Source organism: Danio rerio, chromosome 2 (assembly GCF_052040795.2).
Source record: "Danio rerio strain M-AB ecotype USA chromosome 2, GRCz13ab, whole genome shotgun sequence".
In the NCBI taxonomy this organism is placed as follows: Eukaryota; Metazoa; Chordata; class Actinopteri; order Cypriniformes; family Danionidae; genus Danio; species Danio rerio.
In genome coordinates this window covers 38,107,100-38,128,915 of record NC_141022.1, presented here as the reverse complement: position 1 = coordinate 38,128,915, position 21,816 = coordinate 38,107,100, and the positions used below count along the sequence as shown (strand labels likewise).

General features: G+C 33.2%; 1 protein-coding gene across 7 annotated transcripts in view; it reads right to left on the bottom strand.

Moving 5' to 3' along the window:
- The window catches only part of astn1 (astrotactin 1), a 414,746-nt gene that overhangs the window by 206,913 nt on the left and 186,017 nt on the right, over positions 1-21,816 (bottom strand). For all 7 annotated transcript variants that reach the window (XM_087241082.1, XM_087241083.1, XM_087241084.1 and 4 more), the window contains 2 exons: positions 19,964-20,101; positions 9,835-9,985 (listed from right to left, as the gene is read on the bottom strand). In XM_087241082.1, the coding sequence (XP_087097208.1) occupies positions 9,835-9,985; positions 19,964-20,101 (289 nt within the window). The remainder of the gene's footprint in view (positions 1-9,834; positions 9,986-19,963; positions 20,102-21,816) is intronic.

The window sequence follows — 21,816 nt, the reverse complement described above, 5'->3', positions numbered from 1 at the left end:
CACTGAACTGAACTAAACTGAACTTCAACTCTGAAATCTGGACTTTACTAGAACTATGCTAAGTTGCTTAAAAGAATCTACATTGTTAAAATCGCTACATAAATAAACATCAGTTGAATTGAATGCGAATCACAATTTTTAAATTACAAAAAAATTCAACTGTAATAACAATGGTATTCATATTTGACATTTTAAGAAATATATAATATATAACATTCATTCATTTTCTTTTTGGCTTGGTACCTTTATTAATCAGGGGTCTCCACAACTTGTAGCTTATTAAATTCACCTATCCCACATTTCTTTGGACTATAGGGGAAATTGGAACACCCGGAAAAAACTCAGGCGAACACAGGGAGAATATGCAAACTCCACACAGAAATGTCAACTAAGCCAGTGAACCAGTGGCCAACTTGTTATGAGGCGATCATGCTTCCCACTGCACCACCGTGACACCTAATAACAAGTCTTACAATATTTTTTACAAATAAAATATTGCAGGAAAGAGCAAAACAACATGTGCATCCCTACAAAAAAAAACAACAACATTATTTTTTCGGTTTTGCACTGCCTGCTGACTGCTGTAACAAAGCAATAATCAAATCATTGTAATTAAGAGGCATAAAGCTACAATTACATTTAAGAAAAAGACCCTACATTATAACAACACTTATTTGAACTAGTAACACTACATTCATTAATAACAAATTCAACAAACTGTTTTTTAAAAAGTGCTGCCTTCTTGGGAAGGTCTTTGCAAATGTAATATTTTTCACTTTATTTTGTATGCAAATGGTCAACCTGATGGTCACAGTCATTTCATGAATCTTGCTTCAGGGACTATAGTTTGCTCTCTGCATTACCATGGTCAAGTATCCCTGCTGGTCTGTGCTGTCTCCATATAGCTGATAGTCACAGAGATGGATGGAGTCCTTTAACACCACCTTTTGATCTTGTTTGGAAGAGCAAAAACTGTGGTGTTCGCTCCCTGCTGAGCATCTGGATCACTCCCACAGAGTCTGCACTCAGGAGACCTTTGCCAAGTATTGACAAGGAACTCAGAAGTGCTTAACAGCCAGAACATGATAGGAGACGGAGCAGCTTTTGGGCAGATTTTGAGCGAGCTGTCGGATGAGAGAACTAATGGATCAGGAAGAGAACAGAGGAGCTTTCTGCCTGTGGATGAGCTGAACTTATATTTAATAAATTGTCTGCCGGCAGGTTATGATGCTTTTATAATGCTTGTGTGTGTGTTTGTGTGTGTGTGTGTGTGTGTGTGTGTGTATGTGTGTGTGTGCGTATTTTACTGTATATATATATATATATATATATATATATATATATATATATATATATATATATATATATATATATATATATATATATACACTGTAAAAAATGGCCGTAATTTCAACGGTAAAAAGCTGTAAAAATGCTACAGTACAAATCCGTAACCTGGTTAATGTTCCCTTAATATATACGGCGAATAACCGTAAATTGACTTTCCCAGAATTCCCTGCATGGCACATCACTTTTTATGCATTTGGTTGACATTAATATGGATCTTTTTAGTTGTTTCCCCATCAGTTATGTACATTAGAGATTTTTGAGAATTTAGAGAATTTATGTTACATCTAATGTTGATAAACAATGTTTATTTCATGACTTTAATTTTATGCGTGTTACCATACTGGTGTTTAGTAGCTGTGTAAATGACACTGAGCACCTTCTATATGCTGATACCCTTTTCTGCTTGCGGGAAAAGTTGATTGTGATGAGCATTGGCTCATTATGTAACTTTCTCATCACCACCTGTATGTGGGTGTGCTAATGTGTCTAACTGTGTAACAAAAGATGTGTAGATGTTGATCATTCAAAATACAGACATATTACCTCGATACATTAATAAAATACGGTAATTAACAGTAAAACTGAAAAATTACTTTTACGGTTTGTACCGTGTTTTTAACAGTAAAGTACTGGCAACCACAACTGCCGTTAACGTTATATTAATATTTATTTAATATAATTAACATAATATAATTAACCTGAACATGAATATTTACATGTACCTGTATAGGTGAAGACAGAAAATCTCAGGTAATTTTTCAATAAAAAAAAAAAATAAAAAAAACATGGTTTAGTATGTTTGTTTGTTAATTGTTCATTTTAAGCCATTTGGTCTATGAGGACACAGAACATGCCTCTAGAAACCAACTTCATGGTAACAAACCAAGTATGACCAAAGTCATTACAACAGTCTGTCCTCAGAAACCACATATTCAAGAGCACATGTAGGTGTATAAACACATGTGTAAATGTGTTACCTATGGAATTAATTTCCTTTTTGATTTTACACACCAGTAACACATGCATTAACATAATTCATTCATATACTGACAGCTACAGTAGCAGCATCTGTCAGCCATATCAAAAAGGCTCCCGGCTGGCTCGCCTACATCTAGAAAGAAACCAATTTGTTTTTCACATGGACGGCTGGCCGGACGGCGGGCTTCCCTCTGTGTCCCACAAAAGCACTCAACACCTAGTGTGCTGAAGGGAAAGGAACTAATTAATCACATCATCATTTAGCGATTATCAGAGTATTTCCAAACTAGTGCACTGTTCCTCTCCCCAGGAGTGCCATACATCAGCTAGACAGAGCAGATCGGGACGAGCCCGTTCACGCAGACTGCCATATTAAAACACAGAAGCAGAAGCTGCACTGCTGTCCTCAGACAAGGTGTTAATTGATTAGGAGGGGGGTAAGGGGGGAGAATGAAGCTCTCTGGGGGGCCCGTAGTGAGCTCTTATGATTGGACAGATTGAAGCATCATTTTTATAGCTTCAGTCATCTGTTAATTACAAAACCTCAAGCCACGAGCTCGACAGAAGGGTGTGTTCTGATTGAGAGGAGCAGGAGGAATTTACTGTGGAAATTTCTGCAAAATACTGACGAGGCCGTAACATCTGGTTCATTACCATCAAGTTCAGCACTGTCCATCTAGCTTTACCTGGAGGAAATGTCAAGGCTCGCAGAAGAATATGTGAGAATAGATGCAGGACAGGAGAGATCAATCAAGTCACTATTCGGTATGCAAATGCATGTCTGATTGACCCAGCAGACTTCAGTTACTGTTGCTGTGTTCTAATTTGCATACTATCTGCTCTAAATAGTGTTCAAAAATTAATCAGTGTCTACCAAATTATATGTTTAACCCAGGAACTGACAGATTTATATAACTAGTAGAAAGGCCATATCTAGCATTATACACTAAAAATTCACAGTAATGCGTTGTATTTAGAATTTTATTGTGAAATTAATCAAATTAGAATGATTACAACAAATTACTGTAAAAAGGGCTATATTTTTTGCATGTTAGTTATTCGCTTGTTAAGTGTGACGTCACGCGAAGGGGCTTCCAGGTTCAAGCACTTGAGAAATAGAAATATTATTTCTATTAGAAATACACTTTTAGTGTTTGTCATTTTAATGAAATGAAAATGTTAGAAAGAAATATACACGCATTTAAGAAAAGTCGGGGTATCATACAGTATTTACATGGTTTTTATTTTAATGTTATTTAATTAGAAAATTTAAAAACAGCCACCTCTGGAGATCTAGGAGTACACTAACAGTCTTCTATTTACAGTAGAAATTGCAGACCTGTGCCCAATCTATCAGCTAATATTTCTCAGAACACATTGAGCATTGGATGTGAATTTGATTAAAGAGTGTTCAAAAAATTCAAATAGACTTATGTGCGAGACCAATGGTTAGCTGGACAGGGGTTAAAGTGGTTTAAAATATTAATGATTTAATTCTGATGAAAAAATAAATAAATAAATAAATAAATAAACAAATATATATATATATATATATATATATATATATATATATATATATATATATATATATATATATATTTGTTTATTTATTTATTTATTTTTTTTTCATCAGAATTAAATTATATATATATATATAACCTGATGAAAATAATATATTTCATGTTACAATCAGTCCATTCAATTTGCAGCAACCCTTTAAATTTTAAAAATGTGTTTTGCTGTAAACTACTGAATGCACAATTATGCAACTACATGATGAGATTTTACATGATGGACCAGAAAAAGGCAGATCAAACCGTAACGTAATTTCCAAGATAGGAAATCAATAACAGTAAAATAGATATGTGGAGTGACTATGACTGAAAGGGAATGCAATTAAGCAGCAGGATGGTATGTTCCTATGTTTTTATTATATACTCAAAAGTAGGCAATTTTACTTTTAAAAATGAGTGCATTCTTTTAGGGCAAAGTATAGGGAGAATTGAGACACATAATTTCATTCATTTACTGACTCATCTGCCTCATTCCTTCATGTCAATCTACAACAATAATGTATGAATATCTTCCTCAAAATGTTTTGGTTTTAAAGTGCTTTTGCAAAAAAAAAAAAAAAGTTTTAGAAAAAACGCTAATGAAATTCTTTTGATTTCTTCTACTTACAATACCGTGGGGGCATGGATTTAATCTTACAATTTGTTTACATAAGCCCACATCTCATGAGTATTACAAGACACAGAAACCCATTAAATTACTGTGCAATGTTCAATTTCATCTACAAATAGGATTTGAGGGTAATTTTGTTCTTGCATCAACAAACAAACAAACAAACACTAACCAAGTAATATTAAGAACTATTGTCAAATAAATTAGAGCTCCACTTAGCATAACAAAGTGCTACCAAAAAGCCCAATGGAAATAACATCAAACAATAAATACTGCTCTTTATAATCTAATATTATGCAAGTCAGCAGTTTTGATTTACTCATTCACTGGTTGTCAAGTTTAGTTGGAAACTTGATTGGTTAATTGAAAATAAAAGGTGTACAGAGGTTTGGTAAGCATTTGGATTTCTGGCCACTATAAACATATAATACACTATCATACAGTGATTTAAATAAATCTGAAGTTGCCAAAACAAAACTAAAACTAAACAGTAAAAAATGAATAAAGAAAAAATTGCAATTTAAAATAAAAACAAAAAAAAAAATCTGAAAAAAACAATACAAAAACAAAACAAAACAAATAAAGACTCTAAAAAGCTAAACAAGAAAATAGAAGACAAAACATTAAAAACAAAATTCAACTTTGTACTCAAAATGTAAAAAATACAATTATCATTAATTGGACATTTCATTGAAAAAAAAAAAACAACAAACAAAGAAATTTTGAACAAATAATTATAAACTCAACAAATAAAAAAAAAACTATCATCATTCAATAATTGGAAACTTCCTTAAAATAGAATGTTAAGTAAACAAACAAACAAACAAACAAAAAAAAAAAACAACAACAACAAACAGTAAACAGCTCCAGAAAACACTCTAATCCAGGGGTGGCCAACCCAGTTCCTGGAGAGCCACCTTTCTGCAGATTTCAGTTGCTACCCATATCAAACACAGCTGAACCAATTAATTAGGACCTGAACACCACATGATAATTACAGGCAGGTGTGCTTTATATGGGTTGCAAATGAAATTTGCAGGAAGGTGGCTCTCCAGGAACAGGGTTGGCCACCCCTGCTCTAATCGATAACAGAGGCCCAATCCCAATTATACCCCTTGGCCCTTTACCTTACCCCTATCCCTTGTTTTGCAAAAAAAGATAAAAAAACACACTAAATTTCCAATTTCAAAGGCGAAGAGGAAAGAGAAGGAGAAGGGGTATCGAGTAAAAAAATTTAATTGGGATTGAACCAAAGTCTCATACTAACCAACCACCAAGCTGCAAAAACAAAACAGAACACAAAGCATTAACAAAAAGCTAAATAAAATAAAAAACAATACAAAAAAAAACAAACAGAGAAAAAAACTCTTAAAAGATAAATAGAAAACAAAACATAAAAAACTAAGCTCTAAAATAATAATAATATAAAGATAATTGTCATTCATTAATTGGGCACTTAATTGAAAATGCAGTTATCCAATAAACCTCATGCTAAACACACTCTTGAACAAAACCTGATTCACGTGTTCAAAAACATAAGCAGGACATCATGAATGAAGTGAGTGTCAGAAAGATGGATGAAACGCAGCACTTTTCATATACCCTGGCTGAAACAATCCTCTCATCTGCAAGGCCAGCCAAACACACTAATCACAGCGCATGCCAGAGTGAGAAATCAAACACTTTAAGCGTACCTCAGCCAGATGGTGAGTGAAATCAGAGCTCCTGGCTCATTTCATGCCTGTTTAACAGCCACAAGTGAGAAAGGGAGAGTGAGTGTGATGCAAAAGAACGAGAACTGGATGAAAAACAAATGTGATTTTCCATGGTAAGCGAAATCAACTTCTTCAGCAGACAAGCAAGGCCTAACTTACGAAAAGCAATGCTGTTTGTAGAAACTGAGTACAAGAGACTCTTCTTTCTTCATATTTGCAGACATACTGTGAAGTTTACGAGATAACAGGCGTAGAAATGGCTCGTTTTATCTCTGGATTGAGACACTGACAGTTTGTAAACAAGTAAACAGCATCAAACAAGAAATAACAAGAGGGATGAAAGTGGGAGAAATGTGTAATTCCAGAGGGTGATAGACTGACAAGGGAACAACTCCAGTGTCAGGCTGCTAGGTTAACATGAAAAACGTATCATTATACTGTATAATTAAACCTTTTTAGTTGTTCTACATTCTACAACAACAACAACAACAAACAAACAAACAACAACAACAACTACTACTACTATTCCTACTAATAAAAAAAACTAACAAATAATAATAGTAATGCTAACAATAATATTAATAATAATTCTAATTATTATTAGTATAATAATAATAATAATAATAATAATAATAATAATAATAATAATAATTGTTATTATATTATTATTATTAGTAGTAGAAGTATTGTTATTAAATGAATAATAACAAGAAGAAGAAGAAGAAGAAGAAAAAGAAGAAGAAGAAGAAGAAGAAAAAGAAGAAAAAGAATAATTCTAAAATAAAGATGATTTTGTTATTTTATTATGCTTTACTTATCTTTTATAATTATGTTTAATAAAACATTTTATTTTTATACATTAATTTCTAGATTTTCTCAAATATTGCTTGAGAAAAAAAAACTTTTTTTTTGAGTTCAGCTTTCCTTTAGACTAAACGTTTTCAGGAATTTCAATACAAAAGGAAAAAATGGCTTTTGTTTCGTTTTTGTTACATTAATATTGGATCAATATTCCTTTACAGCCATATCCTGTACAGTTATGTTGTCTGATTGGGAGTCGTTTGGAACTAAAAGGGTCCTGTGGTCCACTACAGTGGACATGCTGTAACATTTTAAATAAAAACAAAAATGTAAAAACTCTATTGTAGTTGTAGAATTTAAATTGTAGATTTTTTTAAACCCAAAGGATGTAGGAAATCACAAAAAAAAAGAAAAAATAAGAAAAAAATTATTTGGGTCCAAGGAGGATATGTAGTAAACTGCATTCATCTCAATGCACGATGTTCACAGTGTTCTAAAATGTTTTTACAGCCATATAAGAACATCAGTGAATATGTCTCATTAAACAATTTATTTCTTGGTGCTTTATAAAATAAATGGAGAAAAACCTTTTTCATTTTAAAGAGCCTTTAATACAGTGAAAAGTCAAGGTCAGAGATGTTTAAAGGCACAATTCGTTCATTCATTCATTTTCCTTCAGCTTAGTCCCTTATTCAGGGGTTGCTATAGCGGAATGAACCGCCAACTATTCCGGCATATGTTTTACGCAGCAGAAGTCTTTTTGGCCAAAATCCAGTACTGGGAAACACTCATATACTCACATTCACACACATACACTCATACACTACGGCCAATTTAGTAAATCCAATTCCTCTACAGCAAATGAGTTTGGACTATGGGGGAAACCAGAGCACCTGGAGAAAACCCACACAACCCACAGTGTGTGTGGCCAGCGACCTTCTTGCTGTGAGGTGACAGTGCTAACCACTGAGCCACTCTGTCACCCTTAAAGGCACAATATGTAAGAGTGTAACAGTGTTATTTGCTTCGCTAACTTCCCCTATGTCTTAAAGAATGTTTAAATTCAGTTAAATAAGCTGTTTTAACTAGTGATATACACCATGTCTTGTCTTGCCATGATAAGTATGTTGCACACCTTAAATTTCTGTTTATAGAAAACAGAGAAACACCAAAAACGCATAAATGTGCTGTGCATTTTTTTAGACTGCACAGAGCAGCATTATAACAGAACACTAAAATGCATTTAGTATGATAAAACAGCTGCCTCTTCCCCATGTGATCAGACCTGAAGAACCAGAAGTGGTCGTCTGTGGCATGATAAAAGCTCCACTGCTTCTGTGCTGTATTGCATTTGTCTTTTATAAGCGATTCCTTTAGTGGTCTTGTTTCTCTTTGCCAACTTTCAGTCTTGAAAACTTGATGGCTTGTGAATACGATTTTCGCTCATGCTCAATGCTTCATGACTAAACAAAGGGTGTCAGTGTGCACACCAACATGCAAAACGACAAGTGTTAAAATTGTCAATCATTTAAAATAATTATAAAAATGCCTCAGCCATTTTCTTTTGAATGTGCAATGTCAAAAGCTGCTCCACCAATGAGATTGGCACTGGAGGCAGGCACTGGTGCCTGGAGCTGCTGAAGTTACAGAAAACACCACTTACAGGCGCTCAAGCACAAAACACTCTAAGCCAGCCTAGTTTCACTTTCACTCAAAGAAGATGATGAGGCTAGATCAGGGGTGTCCACACTCGGGCTGCATCCGAAACTGCGTACTTCTATACTATACAGTATGCTAAAATCAGTAGGCGAGCCGAGTAGTATGTCTGAATTTACAGAATTCGAAAATCAGTATGCGAGAAATACCCGGATGACTTACTACTTCTGCCGAGATTCTAAAGTGCGCATTCCATGCACGCTGCGCTATCCTATGATGTCCCGCGAGAGAATTCAAGAATGGGAGTGAAACTGACGCAGTTAGGTCACGTGATGTATGGCGGATGTAGTACATCCAAATTTCATTCATACTTTTAACATTCATACTGTATAGAACGTACTTTTCTAACCGAGTAGTATGTTTAAATTCAAATGCAGTACCTACTGAGTAGTAGGCAGTTTCAGACGCAGCCTCGGTCCTGGAGGGCCGCTTTCCTGGAGAGTTTAGCTCCAAACCTAATCAAACACACCGGAACCAGCTAATCAACCTCTTACTAGGCATACTAGAAACTTCCTGGCCGGTTTGCTGAACTTCAGCCCTCCAGGACTGAGTTTGGACACCCCTAGACTAGATAAATATGGAGCTACTGAGCTAGAGCTACTACAATAATGTCAGCAGGAATGAGATTATGAAGAGCAGAAAATAGAGTTTGACAGTGAGTTTCACCTCTCTATTCTTTCATGACTTGCAAATTCATTACGCAATATTTAAAGTCAGGGAGTGACTTTGCATGTTCACTTTGCTCATCACCAGTGAACAGTCTAGAAAAATACTGATGACAAGCGGGAGCAAAAATCATTGAGCCTTTACTCGTCTTCATACTATAATGACAATAAGAATACTTTAGCTCATCAATGAACATGATTTCTGCAGTAGTCCCATACTGTAAAATGTAATAAAGATGACAACTCCTATGATTCCACACGCAGTGATGGCGTCATCAAACTATAGCTTTGTGTTTTGAGAGAATGCACTCTCTAGTGGCGAATGTTACATTTATGAAATGATCAATTCCAATATATAATCTTTAAAATGTCTTTTTGAATTATGGACCTAAAACATTAGTCAAAAGCAGGTAAAGACAACTTACCACACAGCCAGTGGAGTCAAGCTTGCGATCAGAAATACAGCGGAAATTTCGGCTGCAACCTCCGTTGTCTTTTGAACAGTCTCTCACAGGGCCAAATGAGTCCAGCAGCACCTCCAGACTGTCAAATGATGAGGAAATCATCAGTTCCTCCCTGATGAACATAGAAAAAGCCACGTCAGTGATACTGCAAACAATTACTGGCATCTATAGCCAAACAAAAAAAAAAGCATATAATATTCTGATTGATATTGAAGTCCTCAAATACACAGAAACTGACATTCCCAGGTCAACACCTGGATATCAAAGAGGTAAGTAATGCAGAGTAGAAAATGATTATTCTTTGTTTTTTTTTCTCCACCATCATAAATCCAGCTAAAGGGAAAAGCTTTACAGAGCAGCGAGCGTAAACAACAGCACTGATGGCTAAACAGTGAACAGATGAACTCCATCGCTGTGACCTTGGTTTCGGTTGTGTGGCTGGAAAATTGCATTGGGTGATGATTTTTTTTTTCCCTTTCAGGAGAACTTGAAACATCCAAATATTTATCATTACTATGAAATATGAATGGGCAGTGGTCATGATGAAGGTGCAAACCAGTGACCTTTTATTGTCTAATATATTTTAAGAGTGTGAAATCACCGGGCTGCCGGAGAAGTGGAGTGCTGTGATAAATGGATTCATAGTTCCGCTACTGTGATTTCAGCTTCAAGACAGAAATACTGCCTTCACATTCCAAGTTTTGTTTTTCCTTTTTTTTTAAATGAAGTGGCCAATGTTTCCTTCAACAAAGCCAACTTGAAACATGATTTGTCAGTGTTTGGAAATTATGCAAATTGCATTTAATATGTGCAAGTATTTAATTCAAGTCTTTTGAAAAGTCAAGTCTGCTTTATGAAATAAAGATTTGATTTAGACTTTTATTTAAATATTAATAATGATCAACACACAATGTTTACTAGTGGTGGGAATCTTTCAGTAGCTCAATTTTTTATCTGATATATCAACACATTTGACTTCAGAGCGCTGTTTAGTGCTACTTTTTTCACTTGAATGTGATAAACAGATAGGTGTAAATTTATTAAGTTTTTCTTGCAGTAGAATAAGCTCACTCTTGTAAAACAAAGGCATTTTTTGCTTAGTGAGACCATTAAACATGTGACAAATAAACATATGAATCAAATAAGGCAGCCTTAATACAAATCTAAAAATACTAGTTTGTACATAATAGAATAACTTTAAATTATACGGTCTTATGGAATATATCACTTAATTCATGCAGATTTTATTATTATTATTAATATTATTAATAATAATAATAATTTTCATTTATTCATTCATTTTCTTTTCAACTTAACAGGTTTATTGTATTAGTTTATTATTTTGCTGAATATAGCTAACATTTTAAACAATAATTCAATCAATATTTTAAAGGTAACACTTTAAGGTCATATTTAATATAAAAAATGAAATAAAATGAAATGAAATTATTCATTTTCTTTTCGACTTAGTCCCTTTATTAATCAGGGGTCGCCACAGCGGAATGAACCGCCAACTTGTCAAAATGTTTTACGCAGCAGATGCCCTTCCAGCTACAACCCATCTCTAGGAAGCATCCATACACACTCATACACTACGAACAATATACTGTAGCTTACCCAATTCACCTGTACCGCATGTCTTTTGACTGTGGGAGAAACCGGAGAACATGCAAACTCCACACAGAAACGCCAACTGACCCAGCTGAGGCTTGACCAGCGACCTTCTTGCTGTGAGGCGACAGAACTTACTGCGCCACTTCATCACGGCGACAGAACTACCTACTGCACCACTGCGTCACGTCACCACCATCCGCAATCCAACCCCAGTAAACACCCACTCTTACATTAAAACACACACTCATACAGTACGGCCAATTTGGTTTATTTAATTAATCTGTACCTGATGTCTTTGGACTGTGGGGAAACCAGAGCACCCAGAGGAAACCCACGTGAGCACGGGAAGAACATGCAAACTCCACACAAAAATGGCAACTGATCCAGTTGGGGTTCGAACCAGCGACCTTCTTGCTGTGAGGCGATTGTGCTACCCACTGTGCCACCGTGATGCCTATTATTCATTATTATTATTATTATCTAATAAAAAAATACTGTAAAATGACATCATTTCTGTTCTGAAGATAAAAGTCTTATGCATTTGGAATGACTCGAGGTGTAATAACTAATAAACGCATTTCCATTTTGTGGTGAAGTCATCTTACAATTCCTTAGATTCACAACACAAACTCGGCTTCAATTTAAACTAATAATAATAATAAACAAAGAAATAACAATAAATAACATGCTAAAAAAAGAGTAAATGTATTCCTTACCGTTTGTCTTTTTTTTTTTAAATAATTATCTCTATGATACAGTATAATGTAGCCAATGCTCACTTTTTCATTTAAGAGCATCAGAGTTAACCATAATCACTGGAGATCCTCAGCGAATGCCCACCTTACTTAATAACAGCCACTGCAGTTCCCACCTCAGGTTCCCACTCCCACCAATCTTAGCTAAATACAAGGAGCACCAGAGAGAGCAGACCTTTTAAAGCCGTGATGGTATGGTCGTTAGGGGAAGATGTTATCGTAATAAGGCAGAATATATAATGACTCCCGTTGCACGGTAATGAGGGCACTTTGAACAAATTGAGACAAATCTACCTCTGTGAACAAAGCATCTCAATTGGCAGGGCTTAGAACAGAAAGTCTGTGGAAACTCTAATTAGTAGCTTAACTCCAAATACAAAGCAAGCATTTTCAGACTAGACACTGGAAAAGTGCAGCCTGTTCTATTCAACAGCGGCAAGAAGTAATTAAAAAGAAACCTTCACTTAAGCCTATAATAAAGAAGGCCGTCCAAGTAATAGAAGATTCACTCTGTAACAAATGTGATACATAATACTTTTAATCAAAAGCTAAGTCGTTAATCAGTCATTATCTCTGTTGCAGTTCGTTCTAAAGCTTTTAGTGGAACTAGAGACATAGCACATAATTTATAATAATAATAATAATAATAATAATGTTATTATTATTTTTATTATTATTATCATCATCATCATCATTAAATAAATAAATAAATAAAGAAAGAAAGAAAGAAAGAAAGAAAGAAAGAAAGAAAGAAAGAAAGAAAGAAAGAAAGAAAGAAAGAAAGAAAGAAAGAAAGAAAGAAAGAAAGAAAGAAAGAAAGAAAGAAATGTTTCTGTGATGTTTTTGTAAGGTCAGCATGACTGCTTTATACATTAGTTCAATAAACACGTGGATATTAAAGTTATTATTGTAGTTTGTGTTAGTTATTTATAGTTGAAACTAAGTCTTTTTGTTAGCTAAGTTTTAAGTTAGAAAATTGAACATTTTAACGACTCATTTGTGCTTATTATTAAATCATTTCAAAGAATGAATCAATGAGTCAATCATTAAGATAATAATCTGCTTAATTCCTGAATTAATCATTATGTTTGAATGAAGTAATAGACTTAATGATTTATTAGCTATTAGCTCACTCCTAATTACAGTCACCATTTGCCACCTACTGGTGTAAATATGCAATAAATAAATAAATGTAATGGTCACACTTTGAGAAATAATAATACATGATCACACTTTGTTTTAAGATGCAATTCTTCCTATAACAAATCCCTTAACTTTGACTTTTGTCCTAATAAACTCTTAATTTAGCTGATTATTAAATCATTAAAAGTTGTTAAAATGTTAGTCAGGATTAGTTTGATCATTTCATAGTTAAGTTTTTTAGGTAAGAAAAATTAATGTTTTAACGACTCATTTGTGCCTATTATTATCAAATCATTCAATAAATGGATTAACGAGTCAATCATTAAGATAGTAATTTGCTTAATTTCTGAATTAAACTTTGTGCGAGAATAAAGTGGTTGACTAAATGATTAATTAGCTGTTAGCTCACTCCTATTCACGCTCACTAATTGCCACTACTGGTGTAAATATGTAATACATTTTTTTTATTATATATCACACTTTATTTTAAGATGCAATTTTCCCTATTAACACATACGTTAACTACTTTTGCCCCAATAAACTCCTAATTTGCTGATTATTCAAATATTATTAGTTATTAAGGTAATAGTCAGGTTTTAGGGATGCAGAATAAGCAGACTGTACTAATAAGTACTAATAAATCAATCACAAAAAAATTTGGTATTTCAAAAATAGGCAGATAATAAGGCTTATTTTTTTTCAAGTTGAATCAACTTAACCGTCTGAACCCATTGAACATTTATTATGTTAAACTGACTTAAAACAGCTTGCGTAGCTTATAAAACTTAAGTTAGAGCATGATTAACTTATAGTTTAATAAGCTAAAATCACCTAAAATCATGCTGTCAGGACTAATTGATCACATAATTTTTTTTGGGAACAGTGAAAATTGGAACTTAAACTAAAGTGGTTTAAATACAGTTGAAGCCCCCCTGAATTATTAGCTCCCCTGCCATCAATATTTTTTTTCCTTCACTTTTGTCAATTGGTGAAGTTTGTTTCTCACCGCTGTCGCCACTTGCTTGCTTGGTTTGGGACTTGTGAAGCTGTGCATTGATGAATTTGCTCTTCAGTGTTTAGACTTTCAGCAGTGAAATTGAAACCACACTGAATTGAACTAAACTGAATTTCAACTCTGACAACTGGACTGACCGTTTCAATTTACTGCAAGTGCTGTGTGAAGCTGCTTCGACACAATTTACATTGTAAAAGCACAATAGAAAAAAAAAAACGTGAATTGAATCAATCAATCAATCATTAGAAAAAATGCCACCGTTATACAAATTAATATTCTGCCAGCTTACTGATATTGGTGTAAGTTAGCAATGTTACATTAAATTAAATTTTTTATGTACTTAATAAATACATTTTCAGGAATGAACATTTTTGTTTCAGACATGTTTTTATTTTTCCCCCAAAAAGATCAAACAGTATTTGCAGGGTCCCCTGCGGTTCTTCTGCAGACCCCCTGTGGTCATAGACCTCCCGTTGAAGAAACCTGATCTAAGCATCTCCTTTACAGACACCAATACAGAATCTACAGTGCATTTTCTCTAACCTGATTTGTTCTTCGGCGTTTTAAGATTGCTTTTCTTGGGATCAGACTATTCTGCTGGGAGCAGGATCTGCGCACTGGTTCACTTGCACTACCATAGTGAATAGTGTTTGCTTTGCCTCAAATGTACAACCATTTACAGTGTGATGTCGATAATCAACAGCTATGGTCATTTTCCAAACAAGCTGACTGCGTCCATTACTAGGAATTGCAGTCTACAGATATAAAATATCATAACATATGTGATTATCCTAACATTTAATTTTCTAAAGAATAATTACAGCTTTAACAGTGGTCAAAGATGATCAGAGCGAGTAATGATGCTTAAATGTATTATTTCTCTCAGCCTTTCACATTCAGGTTATGCCAAGTCAATAAATTCTAGACTAAATTTCAATCAATGAGCCAAATTGTTTAATTACTCCTATTAACTTTGTTGGAGGTTGCAAATGCAGTTTTTATTAGGCATGTATTGCAGTACTTTGTCTTTAACAGGGTTAGTTTTTACACACTGCTTAACTCAATAGGTTAGTGCTTTGAATGGAGCAGAAATTAAAACTATCATTTATTGTACTTACTTTCATGTCAGCCCAAAGCTGTAGACTTTGTGCACAAAATACAACAATTGATTTGTTTTTCAGTTGTTCTTATCTGACTTTTTATGTGGAAAAAATAAATACATGATCATATACAATATGTCCTTGCAATTTAATACATGTTTGGAACAAATAAACAGTGACATAACTTCTGTATTTGGGTATATCACAATTTACTATACACACACTGGCCACTTTGTTATTGTCCAACTTCTTGTTATCATGTCAATACGGACCAGTTGGCAGTTCTGAAGTCAAAAGGGGTCCAACCCAGTACTAGTACGGTGTACCTAATAAAGTGGCCAGTGAGTGTATATCAGAAAGGAAGATTATTACAGAAGACAAAATTAGAAACCTAAATTAGCATAACGAAGCATTACTAAAGATTGTGCAGCGCATTATCTCTGTAACAAATGTTTAGCATATCATGGTAAAAGTGTTGAAATATTTCAATGCTTTCAACAAACTTGGAATTATGGCAATACTTATCAAGCCAGGGGCCAAGGGACCACATGGCCTGCCAAAATCAATATGAGGGACCCTGTGAAGCTCGCCGCTCAGCAGGACATCACTAGGACACACTTAGTGGACCTTTCAAATGAATCCAAATCCAGAAAGAGGGGAGAAAATGTAACCTTCTGCTATATACAGTGTGTATTTATGTATATAGCCAAATAAGACATCCACATACAACATGAACATATATTGACATGTAATTTAATGCTGAACTATAACAATCAAAAGAACCATTCAGCAGAGAAAGGAGAGGAAACTACTACACATAGATCTAGCTTTCTTTAACAATACGGCTTTTGAAATATATGTGAAATATATCCTTTTTCTGAAGATAACTCTAGCACTTCTTATAAGCTATTTCATTTTTTATTATTTCACATGAACAAAACCATATCTATAATTGAATTTTCAAAAGTAACTTTTCCATTTTACTGCCTTTAAAGCCATGAGAACTAAAATATTTAAAACTTCCTTTAAGCACCAGCTACCATGCTAATTTAGTGTGAGACTAATCACAAGATTAATCAATTTTGGGTTAAAAACAAATTAATCAAATCAGCATGTGCCCTTTGGCAACGCATTCAAAGCCCCTGCAAGGTCTGGATAATGTCAAGCAACATCAATTTTGAGGATGAAAAAAAAAACTCAATTGGTAGAAAACCTGTTGCAGTTCAATAAAGATGAGCAGATCTGTAAATTATCCTGATAATTGGAAAATCACAAAAAGTGTCATTAAACAGAAAGTCAATTATGGCGGCTAAAGTAAATCAATATACCATGCAATTAAATTTGAAGCAGAAAAGGAGTTGATTTCTAAATGTATATTTTAGGAAGCCATAACTGACACATCTGGGTCTTGACAAATATGTTGAGAGGCTTAATTAACTCACAAAGTTTACTCTTAAAACTCTATCCACATGATGATTTTTAAGACATCAAAATCACAGAGGCCACTGAAAAGTATTCAAGCACAGTCACTGAACAGGCATGTTGCTGTAATTTACTGTAATTATCCAGTCAACCTAAATATACTTGTGACATCTTGAGGTCAGCCATGTTTTGTAAAGTTTAATTCAACCAGAGAAAATCCAGATTGCACTGTAGGCAACATATACTGGCGGACAAAACCCTCATTCATATATCAGTTTGGCAGGGGAATTGCTAGACATAAAGCTCTACTGCACTGTAAAAAAAAAAAAAAAATTCTGTTAATTTACGTTAAATGTAAAAGAATTGAATTTTCAAATGTTTAAATGTTTACTGTTTATTTTAATGTTCAATTGTTAATGTTTAATGTATAAATTCATGTTTACGTTTACCTTAAAATAATGGCCATTAACTTACAGAAATTTACCGTAAAAAACGGACTATAAATTACCAAAATAGCGGAAATTTAAGTTTAAGGAAATTTCTGTAATTTAATGTCTGTTATTTTATGGTAAATTGACTGTAATTTAAGGGCCATTATTTTAAGTTTTTTTTTCTGTCATCCCAGCTGTCAGAAAAAGAAAACAAAAATTTTTAAATAATGTCCCTTAAATTACAGTCAATTTACCGTAAATTAACAGACATTAAATTACAGAAATTTCCTTAAAATTTAATTTGTTTTACATTTCTTTTTTTCTTTTTTTTTTACAATGTGGGGCATTTATTTTCAATCATTATTTAGTTTAAATGTATATAACAATTTCTTTATATAAATTCTAAAGAAATAAAATAAAAATAATAAAAATAATATTTACAATACGTATTATTAATAATGTATAATTAATATTCTGAACAAATAACAGAACTCAATTCTAAATGTAACTGGAAAACAACGTAAAGACACAACTGGAGTGATAAGCTAAGATCACTGCATGAATATTACTGAGAATTCTACAGAATACAAAAAATATTTTATAGAATTATCTGCTGTCTTAGACCAGACTCATGTTATTGTTTTACTTCCCTGACGCAATAATTCTTTGTTTTAGCTTCAAATCATTAACAAACCACTATTTTTATTCAATACACTGCTAATTAGTTGCTTATTAATAGGTAGTATGCTAGTAATTGTGCCTAGGTATTGAGCATACCTGATTAGGATGCAATATATAAGATCACATCTTATAAATGCTAATAAGCATTTAATTTCTTAATAATAGGCAGATAATAAGCCAGCAGTAAATGATGTGAATTGCTACTTAAACTAAAGTGTTAACATAATTTTATTTGCTAGATTCCTTGGAGATAAAAATGGCATAAAGGAATCATATTCAGCTTGATGAAAGTGATTCATCTGATCAATAGTGTCCATGGATGAAGTGATCTTTTTTTCTAAGCTCTGAAATTCTTAGTTACTGTTCTTCTCTCTAATAGATTTCTCATGAATGATGCGGTTTTAAAATGAACTCAAAGTTGTAAAAATGTAAAATAAATGGTACAATGCTGGTTTTATTAAATACATTATTAAATTGCACAGTTCCCTGATTTACCAAAACTGTTCCTAATGTTTCAAATGCACATTTACTGTATCTAATATATTAACATTTCACTCACTATTAAAATATGAATCAATATTTAAATCAATTGTCATGTACGTTGGAAATCTCTTAAACAATTTAAAATTCATCCAAGGTCAACAAACTTTATTTTATACAATATAAATTGTAGCATTTTCTTCTTCTTCTTCTTCTTCTTTTTTTTTTTTTTACAATTTCTAGGTATCTTTAAATCTCTAATTAGCAAGAGTCTACTTTAGGTCTACACTTCATTTTCAGATAAAATGATCACTATTAACAAGCCAATAATTATTCATTTCAGCACAATAAACTTCTAATTTGCTGTTTATTAATTGTTATTAAGGTATAGCAATCGGGCTTAAGATTAAGATTTAAAATAAGATCATGAAGAATATGTACTTTAAACATACTAATAAACAGCCTATATCTTAAAAGTTGGTAGTTAATAAGCTATTAGCTAAAAGTGTGAATTGGTACTTAAACTAAAGTGATACCCTCCTTTCCTTTGATTGGTCAAATGCCCCAGCGTTGTAATTGATTCACCACTTATAATGCATTTCAGAATCAAAACACACCATTACCACAAACATTACCATATCTGCATTTCAGCTCCGAAAGCTTTCTCATTATTTCCTAATTTCCCAGAAGCTTACACATTAATATTAACAGTAGCAATGCCATCAGGTTTGCCTTATTGGTTCAATTATAATCCTCAACCTTTATAAGTGTCTACTTGTTGGCATACTCGAAAGTGGACTTCACAGTGCAGACAATAGAGTCTTCTCAACATGTTTATAGCATGAGCCAAAGTCAATAGACCTCAGCTACAATTACAGTGTTTAAGGATGGATCAACGTGGACCAGCATTATGCTATTTTTTATCAACATTACTGTACATAAGATTGTTCAAGATGTAATGCAGCAATTACTGAGGACTCATTTCAGGCAGTTCAGAATTGATTCTTTGTAGACCTTTTACAATCACAAATAGCTATATTGTACACAACAGGTAAAGGGACAGGAACAGAAGGAATATATCCAAAAAAAACATAATAGGGCCCTTTAATGTATTTACATTTTTAAAAGTAGGTTGGAACAACTGATGCTATTCACGTTCATTTAAATTAATGAGCGTTGATGGATCCAAAAAATATACTTCTCAGAGTGGTTGGCAACAGTTGTTATAGTAGGTCATATTTTTTAAGACACAGCTTACCGAAGGATGAATAATTACACATTAGGAAGGCTAAGGACAGAATGATGGGTCTAAACTATTTTTAAACATGCCCTAGCGTATTTTATTTGCCTGTGGAATTTTTAGCCACTCTATAAATGCGTTTCAATATGTCACTTTGTTCCGCTATTCTTCTGTGAAATAAGCTCATGAGTGAAAATGTCATCTCCTACCTGACATCCACTGCGTCCTCCATGACAGTCATATCTGTCTTACACTTGGCAGAGGGGTTGATGGCCAGCTCAGCCGGAGGAATGACGAAGCTTTTGCTAAGTGGCAGCCACATGCCTTCTCCAAGAGTGTATGTAAATCTGAAACACAAAAAGAAAGTGAACATTTTAGAAAGCTGTCCCTGTTACTAAAAAAATACGTCTTTTGCATCATTCAGCTGCCACTGTTACACCGTGAAAAAAGAAAACGGGCATTTGGATAACACTGGTTGAACGAACTAACAAATTATTATTATTATTATTATTATTATTATTATTGTTGTTGTTGTTGTTGTTATTATTATTATTATTAGTAGTAGTAGTAGTATTAATAATAACAACAACAATACTAATACTAATACTAATAATAATAATAATAATAATAATAATAATAATAAGAAGAAGAAGAAGAAGAAGAAGAAGAAGAAGAAGAAGAAGAAGAAGAAGAAAAAAAAGAATGTTTGTTAAATATTACTTATTAATGCTAAAGGGACATTTATGTCACAGCAGACATCTTTATACTATAAAATAAATAAACCTAACTACATAAATAAAAATATATTAATAATTATTATAATAAAATATTACAATAATACTATTATAAAATATAATAATATTAATAAAATTACATTCACCCTGGACATACTTTCAAACAACGAGTAGACACTTTTCCATTTCGATAGCAATAATGCTACTACAATTCAGCATAATTCACCTAGTATGACTTCCTGTTGTCCTCCGTAACACTGGGGCTGAATTAATCTTGAGCTAAAAGAGCTTGCACATGCTTGGACTGTATCAAAAAGATAATGACAATCATGGTTTATCATACTGACAAATTTTTCCATCATTCGACCATGTGCTATATCTTCTATAGTGGGTTGTACACACCCCACAACAGAACCTGCACTGCAATAAAAAAATAAATAAATAAAAAAACAATAATAATCCTTGTTTTCTTAAGTTTTTTCTTGTGTACTCAACATTTTAGTTTTTTTCACCTTCAATTAATATAACAGCAGAGAGTATAGACAGGAAAGCATAGGGAGTGTCGGAGTTGCATGTGTCAAAGCAATAACTACTACACGAGGGCTATTCAATTAGTTTGTCATGGGGGATAATTCATGAACAGCATCCCAAATGAGTGGCAGGGCAGATAAGACTTGCAAAGTGATGACACAACAGCAATATAAGAGCCCATTTGCTGTATTTTTGCTCCTTAAGACACCCACATTGGCTTTTATTTACATTAAAACGTTAATATGTTGTATTTTTAAAATACATAATATTAAAAAAATATATTATATTGTTTTGTTTTTTTTTGTTTTTTTTTTTGCACTGTGCCCTTTTTATAAGATTATTTAAATAGTTTTTCTCCTTCTCCAACAGTTCCATTCCTCAGCATATACAGCATGCAGGATCATAAATGACACCACAAAATCATTGAAAGTCTTCAAAAGCGTCTGACACACAACAAAGGACATCAGTAGTCTTAATAAATGAGTGAGACTCTGACCCATCTTGTTCACCTGAATTGTTTTTCAGACCAATCAAGCGTGTTATTCAAATATACACCCATGTACTTACATAATGAAGCACAATCTCAAATGCTAACTTATGTGTAATCACTGGCACCACTTGTGGATATCTGCTAAAATTAACAATCATTTCGTATAATAATTGCTATTATTATTATTATTATTATTATTATTATTATTATTATTATTATATGTATTTTTATTATTATTATTTTTATTACTATGTATTTGTTTTTATTTTTTTAAGAAAGAAAATGTATCTTTTATCTTTGAAGCTGC